The 17,083-nt window shown below is 39.0% G+C and overlaps 1 protein-coding gene across 3 annotated transcripts in view; it reads right to left on the bottom strand.

The window, feature by feature from the left end:
• The window catches only part of ccdc88b (coiled-coil and HOOK domain protein 88B), an 89,562-nt gene that overhangs the window by 62,281 nt on the left and 10,198 nt on the right, over positions 1-17,083 (bottom strand). For 2 of the 3 annotated variants that reach the window (XM_088080996.1, XM_042492797.2), the window contains exons 4-11: positions 13,238-13,307; positions 12,985-13,043; positions 10,846-10,929; positions 9,838-9,978; positions 4,664-4,809; positions 4,199-4,280; positions 2,962-3,120; positions 358-504 (exon numbers count right to left, since the gene is read on the bottom strand). In XM_088080996.1, the coding sequence (XP_087937122.1) occupies positions 358-504; positions 2,962-3,120; positions 4,199-4,280; positions 4,664-4,809; positions 9,838-9,978; positions 10,846-10,929; positions 12,985-13,043; positions 13,238-13,307 (888 nt within the window). Of the gene's footprint in view, positions 1-357; positions 505-2,961; positions 3,121-4,198; positions 4,281-4,663; positions 4,810-9,837; positions 9,979-10,845; positions 10,930-12,984; positions 13,044-13,237; positions 13,308-15,767; positions 15,799-17,083 lie in introns of those variants that run through there. The other variant, XM_088080997.1, reaches the window with a different exon arrangement.

The raw sequence follows: 17,083 nt of genomic DNA on the forward strand, positions 1-17,083 counted from the left end.
TTTTTTTAATGTTCATGCTTCATTGATAATGGGAGAGAGAGATGAAAGGTGAGAGAAAGGATATAGAGAGGTGATAGTCATTTCTGCGGCGACAATGACCGTGCAGAGACGCTGAAAGACAGAGGACCTGGAAAAGTTGGTCAATTAGAGCAGAATGGGCTTTTTCGAGAGAGGTGCTTTAAGAATCAGGCACTAAAAGGAAGCGTTTTAGACAAAGGAAGAATGCAGGTGTTCCAGCAAATACATTTTGAGAAAATGTGTTTTTATATTAAAGCATTTAAACTGTTCAAGCAGACACACAAATTACAAGAATGAACCTGAAAATGAGGATAAAAGGTGCCCTTAAATTACACCCACCGCTTCTACGTTTGTGATTCTCTGACGCAGCAGAAGATTGTCCCTCTCGAGCTCCCTTATCGAGGAGCAGCGCGCTCGTGCGTCTGCCAGCTGCTCTTCCAGAAGAACTTTGGTCTCCTGCAGCGCTGCACACAGTTGCTGCTGTTCCTGCACAGAGACACAAAACATATGTGGTGATATATACAGTAATTTCTGTATATATATATATATGTGTGTGTGTATATATATATATGTGTGTGTGTGTGTGTGTGTGTGTGTGTATATATATATATAGTAAAGTCTTCATGTCAGTCAGGCCTTAGAAAGATGGAACTTCAGACCAAACATTTGCTTAAAGAATCACATTGTTTATCTATGTGTATGGAAGCAAGTAAGAGTCGAAATTATTTCAATTTTTTTTTAAATTGTGGAATACTTACCACTGAGTTAAAACTCTTTTTTTGAAACCATGTATCTTTATTTATTTGTTCTGAACTCATCTCTTTTAAATTAAAATACATTTTTTGATTTGCAGTTTCAAAAGCTGAATTTGAATATATTTTTCAATATTCAAAGATCAGATCCAACAAGTTTCAGAATAAAAAAAAAAAAATCCGCATTCAGGTTGCTCAAATTAGGAAACTGAATTGCAGATCTAAAATCTTTAGCTGAGAAAATTCAAACACAACATCAATCAAATTCAACTGGTCAAATTCAGATCCAAAAATTCAAGTTTTTAAAATAGCACCATCTTGACTACCCACGACAAAATCAAGCCTGAATGAAGCCAGTCTTGTGGTCCAAGAAAGCGGAAACAAAAATTGCAATCCAGTGATGACTACCAGGGAGAATGAAAAGGCTCCTGTAAGTTTGATGTTTGTACATAAAGATTCAGGCTTGATTACTTATCCTATCCTATCCTGGGTAGTCTGCTCTTTGAAAATATTCAAACTTGAACATTTGAAACTGATTTTGACTAAACAAATTTGAGCAACCTGAATCTATTTCTTGGCATTCGAACTTTCATTCTGGAATAAAAACTTGAATCAAATTCAGCATTTGAAATTGCAAACCAATAAATTACATATTTTTATTTCAAAGAGGGGAACTCAAAACAAATTGATTCAGCCGCAAGGGTTTCAAAGTAAAGTATTTCGGTGCCATGATTTCAGTGGTGGTTAAAATTCAAATACTTATGTCCCTTATTTGCTTCATTATATGTCCTTAACTGCTGCAGCCTTGAGAGCCTATTGATCTTTGATCCACATTTGTTCTGTTTATCAGCAGCTAAGGAGAGTTTCTAATAGATTTGACCATCATTTCCAGCAGTGATAATAACATTTAATAGCACTCTAAGATTAGAAAACACAGCGACATTGCTACAACAAACAAGCCACAGGGTGAGAAACACATGCAATTAGACAATCAGACAGGTTGTAAACCAGCCAGCAGTTTAGCCAGTTTATCTAAAACACTTGACTCAGTCATTAAACCAAAGTGAGCACACAGAACATATCAGTAATAACCTGACTGGTTTTGTGTTTTCTCTTTCTATGATCTTTTTAGTGATATCTTGTCAGATAACTGATGTCTCCGATCTTTACAATTAACTTGGTGTGAAAAGTACTTTTATTACCGAGAGGAATGATGGAAACAACTGGGCAAATAGCAACAAAGATGTGATAAAAACCAAATTACTCTTGAAGTGTCTTGTGGTGGATATTTTTCTTTTAAAAGAGAAAACCTCTACATGTAAACATTCAGCATTCACTCCTGCGGTTTAAACAACCATGCAATAGTTCCCTGTGAAATTGTGAAAATTAATTATAAACCCAAACACGAGGAAGAAATCATCCTGCCAGCTAATGTGGGCTGTCAGAGAGATGCAGTACGAAGGCAGAATAAATCAAATAAGACTGAGAAGGTGACAGTGAGGACACTGTGAGGTGTTTTACAAGGATATGAGCACATTTTCTGCCTCAGAACAGTTATACTACCTCAGAATAAATCTCATTTAGGTGTAAAAGCTCCAATAACTGAAGACGTACTCCTGCTCTTTGTCAATGAAGCAGCTCCGGGCTGTAAATCCTGATGACATCATACAATATAATCTCTCTGGCTTTGTGCTTCAGAGTTGTTCATACTCACTCTTGATTGAAATGCTCAGGGCCGTGAGAGGGGAATATATGGCTTTTGAGATAAAGTGGTACTTCTTTTTTAAAATACTTACTCGGAGTGAGGTTAAAAAAGGGGATCTTCTTCATGTGACCTTCCCTGGTTATGTTCATGTGATCCTCGCACTGTGAGAGGCGCATGTCTGTGTGCACATGTGTGTAAAGGCTCTGTGAGTTTGATTTTGATGTGTATGGGTGACTCCAAAATGCAACTTACTTTCAAATCAATTTGAATGTATTTCATCGTGTAGAATAGATGCTGCTCATTTTCTCTCTGGTGTAAATGACTTATTCAGAAGTATGTTTATTGAGCTGTGCATTTGCATTATGTGTGCATATGTGTGTGTGTGTGTGTGTGTGTGTGTGTGTGTGTGTGTGTGTGTGTGTGTGTGTGTGTGTGTGTGTGTGTGTGTGTGTGTGTGTGTGTGCCTGTGTGTGTGTGCGCATGTACCTTCAGCTGAGTGCGTGTGAGCTCCAGGCTGCGCAATCTGTGTTTACAGCTCTGGAGCTCAGTCTGGAGCTGCTCGGCCCGCGCAGCTCGCTCTCGGGCGCAGTCCAACTCATCCCGCAGTGCACGCATGCCCCTCACCTCACCCTGCAGAGAGCGGTTCTGCAGACACACACACACATTCATATAGCAGTGGGGATGAGGTCAAAGAAGGTCGTGAACGGATCTCGGGTGTGCAGGAAAGCAAATGTTGACAAAGTCTAACACAGGGAGATGGAAAGGTAGGGGTGTAGGGGTGTACGTGTGTGTGTGTGTGTGTGTGTGTGTGTGTGTGTGTGTGTGTGTGTGTGTGTGTGTGTGTGTGAGTACAAGGGTAGTAAGCAAAATACCGAATTTTGCTGTTTCCTTTTCTCAAAGATTTAAATCCAAAGGGACATTTCTCTCCCAAACCAAAAATAATTTTTTTTTTCTTACCTGTGGTGCTATTTATCAGTCTAGATTGTTTTGGTATGAGTTGCTGAGTGTTGGAGATATCAGCCGTGGAAATGTCTGCCTTCTCTCCAATATAATTGGAACTAGATGACACTCTGCTTATGCCAAAAAATACATTTGAAAAATTCAAGAGAAAAGTCTCTTTCCATAAATCATGACCCAGTTACTCAAGATAATCCACAGACCTTTTTTGGGACTTTGAGCAACAGTGCCATCTAGTTCCATTATATTGGAGAGAAGGCAGAAATCTCTACGGACAATATCTCCATGACTCGGCAATTTACTCCAAAACAGTTTAGATTGATAAATAATGCTACAGGTAAGAGGAAATGTTTGTTTTTTGGAAAACACAAGGAAATTACTTGGGGAAAGCCTCCTGTGACCTTCATGTGTTTTGTTTTGGATTGTGAATATCTAAACTGTCTAATTCAGCTGGGAAACACGTTTAAAAACAATGTTCTTCTGGACAAAACTGCAGTTGGCTGCAATGTGTGTTGTCTTATTGCTGCTAAATACATAACCTAAGAGGAATCAACTTATTGGCTGTTAAAAGCCACCTGTGTTTTGTGCTGTTGGCTGTGCACACATACAGTATCTTACAGCCGTTGCCAAACTAGTTAAATTTAATGTGTGGTGAAGTCTGCCTGCATATCCAAAGCGAAGGTATCTTTTTCAATTTGACAGAGTAAAAACTAAAACAGAACACCTGGTTTCAGTTTCAGATCTGGTAGTTCAGGTCAGGCTGTACCTCTTTCTGAAGTTTCTTGATCTGTTCCTCCATGGTTTGAATCTCCAGGTTATAATCCAATATCTGATCACCTTTATCTTCCCTAAAAAATAAGTCACATATAAAAGCATCAGCACCAAATATGCAACTACACAATTTTTTTCTTTGCGGGTGTTTTTTCTGTTATACACTGGCTGATTAAAAAAATAAGATAAGAGTAGATTATGTTTGCTAGAAATCATTTTAAAATAAACTGAGATTGTATCCAGAAATTATAACTTGCCAACAGTGACCTTTGTGATATAGTCATAGCAGTGAGTACCTGATTTGTTCCTTACTCGTTGCTGAGTAACAACTCACAGTTTTCTGTGACAAAATCATTTGCACATTTTTCATGTTGACCTTTATTGCAACTTTTCTAAAGGTTCTCAAGTTTTTTTTTTTTATCTCACACACACAAACACACACACACACACACAAACTCACAGTTGTTGTTTAAGGCGCCTGAGTTTGGCCTTGCTGTGCGCCAGCTGGAGTGCCAGACCTTGGGGTGGCTCCTCGCTGTGACCACCCAGAGGCACCATGGTTGAGTCAGACTGGGCCTCCCGCTCCCGACACAGCTCTGCTATCCTCTGAGAGAAGGAGGGAGAGAGAGACATGCCAGAGACAAAGAGGACAGAGGAAGAGAAGAATTGGGAGAGAAAATAAGAGACACGTAAGATAGAGCATGGGAGAATTAAAGCAAGTAAAAAGAGACTGGAAACTTAAACAAACTAGAATGGCACACGGAAAGCAGAAAGGCTTATAGTCCAGTGTTTACAGTCAAATCTGAAAGAGCAACCACTAAATGTGTGTGTGTGTGTGTGTATCTTGCAGACTATTATAATTATGTCATAATATGGTTGCGCCTCATCGTCTCAGCTGTGCATTTATAACGTACTTTGAAATTCAAAATTCTTCCAATATTTAACATACATTTGCAAAAAACAGAAAACACCATGTACAGATGTACAAAAATAAAATGCTCAGACTGAAATAACATCGTGAACATGACCACTTGTTGTCAAAAACATCTGTTACGAAACATGTCATGCTCTCAAGGAAGATTTTTTTTTTACCTGGGGTCAAATTTAACCTAAAATCTCTGGTAGAGTTTTTTGCAGCCAAATCACATTTGTGTGTAAGTAAGAATAAAACAAGTTGCATGATATGTGTGTATTTACGTTGCCATAGCCACAAATTAGTTTGTCAAAAAGCATTGTTACAATTATACCATTTCTCCCATGATAGCACTGTCCCCGAGGCAAATTTGCATTTTCAATGATGAGTGCGAGTAGGTTATAAAACGGATTAGTCTCAGCGTCATATTGCATCATATCAGTGGGGGGCAACACACGCACAGTAAAACACGGTCTGCTCTTTCCAAAAGGCTCAATAGTTTGCACACTACAATAGAACACGGGGATGATTGATTTGTTTCACTGAGGTGTCAGCAGTCGGCCTTAGGTTGAAATATGTTTAAAAAGATATGGGTGAGAATTACAATTTTGCGATTATTAAAAAGATACTTATTAAATGACCATAAACAAATGCTTTCATGAGAACTTTTGGCCGCCGTACATTCGAGTGTACCCAAAAGATTCTGTCAGGACGAGCGCACCCAAGGAGGCTTAGCAGATACCGTATTTTAGCACCTTCGGCTGTAACCCTCCAACATCGCAGCTCAAGTTGCACTGCACATGTGACACACCCCACATTGGCTTTTTTGAACAGTGTTGGGATAGCAAATGAATGAACCGCCTTACTCTTCCACTAATTCGTCTGTACTCGTTGCCTCTAAAGGTTTGATTGGTTCGGTTAAGGCAAGAAGAGAAAGGTGGAGAAGGTGGGTAATTCTTTTGCTATCGTCAGATATGCAAATTTTGCGTCCCCAAGTGCTCCGTAACAACTGCTTTCTGTATGAAAGTGGAGCACCTACATGTGTAGGATACCCCAGAGGATTACCTTCACCCGTGAGTGTGGATTGTGATAGTGAATCATCATATTTCTACATTTGACTATTTCAGTGAATTTGGTGAATTTTACTACCATCTACTGGATTTTTAGATGCATAACATTTCTTCCGCCAAGATCAAATGCCCAATCTCACAACGTTTACTAAAGTGGAAAAAGAATTGTAGACATGTCCAGATCAAGTTTGTTTTTCCACGATCAGTCTGGATCATTTAACGCTGAGCATCTGCTGATGCCAAGTCCACAAACGACACCTCTATTTTCCTAAATAACACAGCTGCAGAGTGTACTACCGCAGGGGAAGCTCAGACCCTTCTCTTCCACACACACACACACACACACACACACACACACACACACACACACACACACACACTTCACAGTAGTGTCCAGAGAGACAGCGGGGAGTTGAAGAGTCGATGAGGCTGCACTCTGCTTTGCTGTGCATGACAAAGGATCGTATCAGGTTCTATAGGGTCAATATAGCTGATCCCAATCAGCTAAAAAATGCCTTGATCGCTAATAATTTATGTATCCGCCTTATGATTCAGATCCACTCCAAAATTTAATAGGTTCTTCTTTAGCTCAAGCTACATGCTATCAGGTCAGTAGTTTTTAGTAATAAAAACTAGTAGTAATTCTGGTGACAACCAGAAAAACAAAACAAACCAAAAACATAATCTCCTCGGCAGAAGAAGTGTTGGACGCTCAGAATGTGTTTGGTATAGTGAATTATGATGTCGGTACATTTTGAACTAAACGCAAGTACAATGTTATTATAATGTTTACACACCTGCTGGGTTTCAAACAATTTGCTTTTCTACAAAATGAATGTAAAATGACTGTTCTCTGTTTTTATGTGATTACACTAACTATGGGAGATCAAAGTGAGCCCTTGTTTCATCAGGGTTTATTTGAGTCAGTGAAAATTATTTGATCAAAATTTAATATCTCATGTTGCTCTGATCTCATATTAAAGTCGTAGCTAAAGGTTTGGAATATTATTCATTCTTGAAAACAAAGGTAATCTTTTTAATAATGCCCTTTAATCTCACAAAAAGATGGTAAGAGATCTCAGTGGATTTGAGGATGCAGGATGGAGTCGAGCAAAGAAAACAAGCTTATATATATGGGACTATATTTGGGGTCCAGGCTTTCATGTTCTGAAAACAAGAAAATTACCTTGCTGTGCATCTCAAAACACAATTTCCTGTTTTTTCAGAAAGTGGTCTGACATGCATTTTATTTTCAATTATTGTTTTGGGGTTTTTTTTTAAACAAACTTGCATGGACAACAAAGCACAGAGCTATTCAACCTCAGATTTCACAGTATATTCATTTTCTCTGAATTTTAATCTATTCAACAGCCTACTCCACTGAAATGACATTTTACAGAAGAATTTTACTGCTGGAAAAAAGGTCTTTTCATAAAACGGGGCTGTCTACAGAGTAGAAAGATGCAAATACTTTTGAAATCTCTCTCTCTCTATCTCTCTCTGCCTCTCTCTCTCAACTTCTGTACTCTTTGTTTCCATGGTGGCAGGCATACAAAAATGTGGAAGTACAATCTCCAAGAGTGAGTCAATCGCCATAGACCCTCATGTTAAAATTCCCAACTTGAAAGTAGAAGTAAAGTTTACAGCCAATTATGGTTTATTCAGCTAATTTAAACATTCATGACAAGGAAAAGGGGTGATTTTTTCAATAACTCATGTGTTTTCATTTTTATTAAGGCTTATTGTTACCCATAATTAAGGGTGTGGCCTTTTTGAGTGACAGGCTGTCTGCCGTCCTTTGACAATAAGGTTAGGTAACACAACTATGGCGTATCCCCAGCTTCACAGAGGCATAGCCTTGTCTGCCACTATTTCAGTGTGTTTTCAGTCCTGACAGCTAATTGTAACGTTTTGGTCACCTAAAAATGTCATGTTCAGCATTTTGGTTGTGCTAAAATACCCTCTTAAGACTCGGGTGTTCAGTTACTCCGGTAAGCACATTTTGTTTTACTGGTTTTAGGCTTGTTATGTGCTAGTGAAAATTAGCATTAGCACATTTAACCATAGCTGTAAATGCACTGTGCTAACAAACCCAGCAGCCAGTGTTGCCAACTATTCTACAATGACATAAGTACTTGTTTGAAAAGTCCCTAAAAGTTCCCAAATGGCATCATACACTCATTTGCAAATTGGTGACAAAACATCTGAATAGCAAGAGCGCTATGCCGCACTTTAAATCCAGACAGTGAGAGAGTCAGTATGACCACTAAAAGTTGCTGCAAGTGAATTATCACAGCGAGCAGCATCTCCTCTTCTGCTGCTTGCCCCACTACTGCCCAGTAGAGGGGAAGAAATGGGTAGAGACCGAGATTAGTAGAAATTTAATATGCTGTAAATATTTCTCGCTTTTTCTGATTCAGTCTCATTAAGCCACAAAATTTGTCGCTATACGCTTTTTAGAAATAAAAACACCAAACAGGTCTGAAAAGTCATTAAGTTGGCAACACTGCCAGCAGCTACAGTTAACACTACCCTGTGGTGCGAATATGGTCCCTTCTGGATCCAAAAATCCAAGGTGACAGCCAAACTGCCAAATGTAAAGTTCAAAAGAGCAGTTCACAAACCAATGAGAGACGTCACTGTGAGTATGTCCATTATTTATAACGTCTGTGAGTTTGAGTAATAGAACCAGACAAAATTTGAGCTGAGAGATGCGCAGGGAGATCTGGTTGCTGGTAAGATGAAAGGACGTTTACCACAGTTCATTTACACATACTACCCACACTGTTACTAAATAAAGCTGGTTAAAAATCTGCAAAGTATCCCTTTAATATGAGATTGACTTTTATATTTTTTGTGCCTAAAAGGCAGAATTACTACGACCGTGAGTGGTAATTAAGAGCTACAAACTGAATATGAGATCTGAGCAGCAACAGATATAAAATGTTGATCAAAAATGTGACACAATTAAGCCCTGATGAAACAAGTACTTACTTATGTATGTCCTAAGTTCCAGTTAATTCAAAGTAGCAACTCCATAAAAATGAATTTTCTTATTGTAGTGTAATGGAAATCATTGCTCAGGTCAACGTCAAACATATTTTTTATGCATCAAAGGTCTCCAGCAGGAGTCAAACCAGGGACACTGTTGTTAAACTATATGTTATGTGTCTGAGCCACCAAAAGGCTCATGTTTAAATCATTTTAAAGCACAAAAAAATCTGTCTGATGTATCTGAGTCCATCTGCATGAACAGATGGTGTACATGTATAAAAAGTGAGACAGCAGTTTAATGTCTCGTGTCTGCAATTAGATAATTTCCAATCAGCTGTATTATTCAGTGGGTCGGGTAATGACTGCATTGCTTATAGCTTAGGCTCCAGTATTTCTCACATTGGTGTCAAAACATCATCACATGATATTTTTGGAAATACACTTATTCGCTTTCTTGCCAAGATTTAGATGAGAAGATCAATACTACTCTCATGTCAGAGAGTGGTATCGATCTTCTCATCTAACTCTCGGCAAGAAAGCGAAAAAGCATATTTGCCAAAATGTCAAACTATTTTTTAAGTGTATATGTGTGTGTGTGTGTGTGTGTGTGTGTGTGTGTGTGTGTGTGTGTGTGTGTGTGTGTGTGTGTGTTTATACCTCCAGGTGTGTGTCTCTCTGTGCCAGCAAGCTTTGGATCTGTTTAGCCATGGAGCTGAACGCCAGCTGTAAGTCCGCACCTTCAACCTCCACCAGCTCCTCCCACCTCAGCGGCAGCACCATGCGAGGGTCCTGAGTCACCTGCAGCAAGGACAGTGTTTCAGGCCACATGATAAGATCAATGCGCGTCTAGGAAACCTGACACGAAATGGAAGACATTGAGACAACAAACAATCCAGGCAGTGTGAAGGCTGTGTGAATACAAAGCAGGGACGAAACTGCCTATAAAGCGGCACAAAAAACATATTTTTGTGGCAATGCATCTGTAAGGGAAGCGTGTCCAAAAACTAATGCCGGCAAATCTAATGATTATGTAGACAGGTTTGAAATGTCCTCGGGTGGAAGGCATATGAACAGCGAGCAGGGGGTGCATCCATCCACACAGGAAGAGCACCTCTCACCTCAATGATTTATGAGGCTTAGAAACCTGGCACAAAAAAGGCTGGTGGGCAACACGCTGTTACTGTAATTCAGACATGCTGGTATGCAACATGCTGTTTTTGTAATGTCGGCAATTATTCACGGGGGGGATTTTTTTTTAAAGAGTACAATTTGGCATTTAGGCAGTATTGGAGAGGACAGGGAAATGACAGAAAAAAAGGTAAAGGCGAGCAGAGGATGTGACAGAGGTGGAGGTGGAGAGGTGGACATGAAGGGTGGAGGATCCATTCTACGGTGGCAGCAAGGGGCACCCAGAGGTCCTTAACAGGCTGCCAGCAGAATAACAAGCAGCTCATTTTCACACTCACTTGAAGCACCAGGAGAAGGTATAATAGTTTCAGTGTCTCTGCCTGCAGGCCAGACAGCGAAGAAATTCTTTGCTAAATCATATTTCGGAACAAAACTCCTCTTAGAAGTGCCTCCGCTGGATAATATCTCCTCATACTGATGGTCAGTCAGCGAATGACTTTTATATTTGGGGCTGTCCTTGATTTGATTAAAACGTACCTGCTGGATACAGCTGGCTATGGCTGCCTGAGTCTCAATGTCCAGAGACTGGATCTGCTGAATGAACGTCTCCTTCTCTTCACACTGCAGACACACAGGGAGAAAAAAGAAGTCTCAGGTGTGTCTAAGATCAAAATATATTGATGTCTCTGGCGGTGTGACCCTACTACGCCCCCAAGGTAAATAAAACATGATAAGGTGTACTCCAGAGTGACCTTAACATTGAGAAAACATGATGCAATGCCATATATGCTGGCTACATGCTGGAAACTTACTGTGCACTGGTGCCCTTTTCAGTATTTTCACCCTTGATCCTCAGAGCTCACCACTGATCCACATAATACAGTATATCCAAAAATGCACAACATTCAGTTAGTTCCTGCTTCTATAATGTGATAAGTTAGTGCTTTTCTTTGATATTTTACTTTCTTTATTCTTTTCTTCTGTTTGTACAGTATTTTAAAATTGTTTATTTTTGGGGTTATTTAATATTTCTTTTTTCCAAGTTTATCTTCCTCTTTTTTTTGGAAATGATAACAAAAAACTGTAGATATTTGATTTTGTGTATGGGGAAGTATGCATATGTATGGGTTTAAATGAATAAGTAACCTGGTTAATCAAAATTCAATGACTTATGGAGAAGGGGTGGGATTAAAAAAGTTGTACTACTTCTCCCTCCTTTTTTGACCAAGTCATCATATGTTTGACCATTTCTTTTGCTTTATGTCTGTAAATATTACTTTTTTTGTCTGTCTGCTTTTGTATAATACTTTTTCCATTTCCTTTATTTACATGTTTGGAATAAATCAAACCAAATTAAATATCTTTAGGTTTTTACAGCTGTTAGTTATAGGCTGCATGCAGCATCTTGAGCTCAGAAAAATTACAAAGGGAATTATTTTTATTTGTTTTTATTTTTTTTACTTTTTGTACATGTAATCTTTCTAAACAAACATTTAAGATTAGTATCCGTCCCCATCTCTATCCTACCTTTTTTCCCCCACCCTTCCTCTCTTCCTTCCTGGTGATTGTATTATTGGACAGCTATGGGCAGAGACTGTAAAAAATAATGGATGCAGCTACAGTGACGCCATCCATTGATTTGTTGACTGCCATTTTGAAGCCTTGGGGCATTTCAGCCCTTAGCATCTTGGTTTATTGGTCCTAGACGTGACCAAATTTGGACAAGAGGGTGGAGCTGTGGATGAGTGAGGTATGGATCTGACTTTTGACTGTGGTGACGCCTCACAGGCAGCCTGTTACTGAAGTGGCCATGCCGTTCAATATACTGTACAGTTGGGCATTTTAACAAGGGGAGACTGATTTTATTCTGGAGCCTAAAGTGGTTATTCAAGGAACTGCAGTTTTGGGCACTGTCACTCTGAGTGTATTTTTCAGCCCTGGAGGTTGCTGCTTGGCAGTCAAGCAATTGTCAGCCGAAGTGTTGGTGGTTCCACCCCTGGTCCCTGCAGTCTTGAAATATCCTTGGGCAAGAAACTGAACCCCAATTTGTGTGTGAATGTTTATCTGATGAGCAGGTGGCACCTTGTACAGTAGCCACTGGTATGTGAATGTGCATCAAAATGGTGCTTTAAGTGGTTGCTAAAAACAGAAAAGCCGCATTTAAATGCAGACCTTCAATTTTTTCACTCAGTTGACATTATAAATGCATCCATAATGTGGGCAGGATGTTGTTTCCATGTATGGTATGCAATTATGCTATTTGGCATCTTTTGTCTGTTTCTCTTGTTTTTACTCTTTCTTACTGAAAAATCAATAAAAACCATTTTAAATGTATAAAATATATTTTTCTATAATCTCTATAAACAAATACATTTTTCATTAGAATGACTTAATAGATACTTTAATCAGAGTTATCCTGTCATGACTGAGGTGTTGGATGAGCAGAAATAAAAAAAAGTCTGGGCATCATGTAAGTCTTCAATATTCATTCTTTGGTGACTGAAGAAAATCCATCTAATAATTATTTTACTCTGAACCAAAATGTCGGATCAAAAGATGGATAGACTGAAATGTAAAACACTGAACAACATACTGGTTGCCACAGGTTCAGTCAAACAGCACTGGTGTCATAATTGACCTTCAAAAAGCATGATGGTCATGTGAGTGTGTGATCACCTGCACTGCACATCCTAGTAAGAGCAGCAGCAGTCGCCTGAGCTCTTCCACGGCTGCCTCTGAGGACACAGAAATAACTGTCATCATCATCATCATTATCATCATCATCTCCACCCCCCGTCACCATCCTCCCTATCATTATCACCTTAATGTGTTTCGCAGATAGCAGAGATATGAACTCGTATATAAAGTATAATTACTTTCTTGCTGCTGAGAGACATGGCACTGATAGGATCATGTGGTTATCTTGTACCTGTCAGGGGGTCCTGACCCAGAATGGCGACATTTGGGAGAGGCATCAGTATCAACTGCTGCAGGTCTTCCTGAAAAGAAATGTGAAGAGTTAAGTGAGAAAAATACTCGAGTGATCAGCTGGCCCGTCCTGTCTGTCTGCCCACAATGAGCCTGTATAAACAACAGCAGAAAATCTTTCACCCAGCCTCCTGCAGTTTGTGGTGTAAACAAAGAGCTGATATCTGATGAGAGTTTTTGTTTTGTCCTTCTAGGTCAACGAGTCTTTGCACAAATTAGATTTAATATATTTCAGCAAGCTCACTCTTTGTATTCTCAATAGAAATATAAATAAAAGATCTGATGAATGAATAACATTCCTGTAACAAAAACCTTGACTCTGTTGTTGCCCTTGTGGTTTAAAAAATATGCATAATATAGGTTGTGATGGGTATGCAGGCACATTGACAATATACAGAGTCACAGTTAACATCAAACAACCACAACACATTACAAGCAACAAAGCAAAGATTCCTGTCGCCAACAAGCTGCTTACTGACTCATTCATATATATCACAGATATATCAGTGTTGGTGACATAACTGGATTTGAGTCGAACTTAAAGGGATACTCTGCCGACTTTTCACCAGCTTTGTGTTATAACAATGTGGGTAGAATGTGTCAATGAACTGTGGTAAACTTTCCGTCATATAACCAGTGCTTAGATCTCCCTTCTCCGCCCCCAGCAAATCCAGATGAAACGTTATGCGTCATCCGGCAGACTTTTGCAGACTCTCGGCTGTCACTCAAACTATTGCCGCAACTGCGGACACAAAGAGTATAAAAATCGACAATGGACTGTATAAAAAGATGGACAGCATTACAGCTCCCCCAAAATGAGCCTTAAATATCTCGATCACCCCTGGTGTCTAGCTGCAGTAGAGGCCATCCAGCCCACCCTTTTCCATGTTGGTGAATGGGACAAAATATGCCAAACTAAAAACCCAAAGTGCACGCCAAATACATTTTTCCCAAAGATGGTTTCTGCCATCTGTCACCCTGGTGTTTGTTCAAATGATCTTTTTGTGATAATTTTTGTTTTCATGAGTTATTTAGTTCTACAAAAAGGGGGTTTTCCACCATGATTGACAGCTTTGTATGCTATCCCATGTGCTTGTGTTCAATGGGGCTGCTCGTGAATGTTTGGATGAGTGTTTTGGTGAGAACCCCCCCCATCGTGGAGATCAATACTGCCCAGAATCTGGCTCCGACTGACATCACCAGTGCAAGATAGCAGCAGCTTTATCCAGGATATTTTGGCTCCACTAAAGCATTGCATGAGTAAGGCAGCATGTTGTCCATCTTTATATACAGTCTATGAAATGGACCAATAGACACACCTGCCCTCTTGCCCTCCTCTTTCTGTCTCTCAAACTTGGACCAAACTCCAAACAAACGGTAAAATGAATATAATCGAATACAATCAAATATAAATCAAGATAATGCTACAACACTGCCTATTTCTTGCCAAAAAGGTTTTAGAAACACGTTTTAGTCTACTGTTTGTAGTCTGTTGTAGCTGTAATAGCAAGTGGAGGGAAGTGGGCATCATAAAGTTTCTAGTGTTAACACGATTTCTTTATGTGTTGTACCCATTTGTACTTCAAATGTAAAACTGTCTGTGTAAAAAACCTGGCACCCACAGTGACTAGTTTAATCCGAGACAATTGCAGTAAGACTGAACCAAGAAGGAAAAGAACTTGATGTTGCAACAGAAAAGATTCAAGGAGAAGGAAATTGCCTCAGCAGCCAGACCGTAGAAATAGATATTTCTATTATAAAGACCCCCGACGCAGAGTTCACTTAAGAGTTGATTCAGAGAGGCTCAGGCAAGAAAAATTCCAGGTACATAGTGATGTGATTAATTCTTTAGTCAAATCAGATCTTCAGCATTGGTTAATGTTACTATTAAAACTGTTACTTTAGCAGACAGATTATTCAGCTCATAATTCCTGACATTGCTCTCTCCTACATGAAACTGCTTTCAATAATAAAAAGCATATCTGTAATTCTGGGCTTGTACTGATTTGTATTTGATTAAAACCATTTTGGTTTTGGGTTTTTTTTGTATCACCCACCCATACTCTGCACCAAACAGAGTATGGGTGGGTATACCTAAATACCTAAACCAGGCCATGGTTCAACCAGACTCAGGACCTTTCACTCATATGTGGACTTGAAGCTTCCAAAATCTGGATGCATGATCCAATTTGTTATGAAAAAATAAAACATCAAATGTTGATCTGGGGTCATCCAGACTATATTGGCTCACTGTCTGAATTAAGCATATTTTGTGTTACAATGCTAACCCAGGCCCTGTAAGAGTAGGCTGCACACTAACAGATACATTTTAGTGCACACTGTCAGCATTTGCCTTGTTCAGTAAATAACCATTAATTTCACTTATTAAATCATTCCATTCAAATTCATGTTTAAGTTATATGTAGTTTCAATACACCAAATGTTTGTAAATAAGCTCCCATCCATATTACCTGCTGGTTGTAGATTCAAACTGCCAAACAGGAAGTGGAAGTTTCCAATGTGCTTTGTGGTGAAGGGGGACTCAGACTGTACCATGTTGAATAGTACAGAGGGGGGTTCATTGTTTCAAGGAATAGTCTTTTGAACTACCCTAAACAACTTATATTGTTGCTAATATTGCTATGTGAAGACAACTGTAATAATTCTTAGGAATTGTTATGCGCTAGCTTTGGTTTAAAGGGAACTAATCTGTTTTGTTGACTTGTGGGTTTGTTTGTTTTTTAATTTAAAGTTTTTAGAAGCCTACTCTTGGTTCTTTCCTATTTTAGTATGTAGGTCTTTTTTCACAATCTCAACAAATAAGCCCTAAGTGCCTGTTTCTATTGTGTAAATTTCAAATAAAACATTATTACCATTAACATTCATTACCCATCAATCAACCAACCATTACATTATGTGTCAATAAAACTGAGAGGTTTTGAACTACTTTTGTAGTTGGTTTTGATGTAACTGTTTTGATCAGTGATGCACAATACTGGATTTTTGTTGATATTCATTATGCCGATATTTTCCAACTCATTTTCACCCAAACCAATACTCATATATGCACAGATTTTTCCTCCTAATTGCAGGTAACATCAAGTCTCTCCTAAGGTTGAATTATTGATATTAATATCATTATGTCTACTGTTATTGTGTGTTAAAAAAACAACACTTTTTATAATGCACACATTCACTGGGGGAAAAAAAACTACAAAAGCATTTTTGTAGCAAACAAAAATAAAATTAATTCCACTTCAACAGGCTTGGATGATGCTCTCCCTGGGACAGTCCTGACAAAGCCACAACCAGTGCAAATTTGACTCATTTCAACTCATTAAAGTCACATAAAGCTTAATTTTATCAGCCTGTCATATTGACATAAATGGTCATTTCAGGCGGATATTGATATAATTTCAAAGCCTTTACCTGCCGATACCAATGAAATGCTGATATTATTTTCATGCATCCTAGTTTTGATGATGGTAAGCATGCATGTTCTACCTACAAACAAGCATGAATTTGCAATAACTCTGACCTTGTATGCAAATGCAACCACAGGTTTATGCACTCACAATCATACAGCCTTACAAACAGTGTGCGTATGTCAGTCTATCTGTATGTGTGTTTTAGTCATTGGCATGAACATAAGCACAAACCTTTACACTTGACCTCTATGCCAAACTGACCGTCCATCCAACCAACTGACTGACCAACAGAGCAACATATAGAGCTGCCTGTCGCAGCTAAAAATGCAGCTTTTAACTGACAAAGACCTTACATTGCT

Source organism: Plectropomus leopardus, chromosome 8 (genome assembly GCF_026936395.1).
Source record: "Plectropomus leopardus strain MGB_pleo_1.0 chromosome 8, ASM2693639v1, whole genome shotgun sequence".
Taxonomy (NCBI): Eukaryota; Metazoa; Chordata; class Actinopteri; order Perciformes; family Serranidae; genus Plectropomus; species Plectropomus leopardus.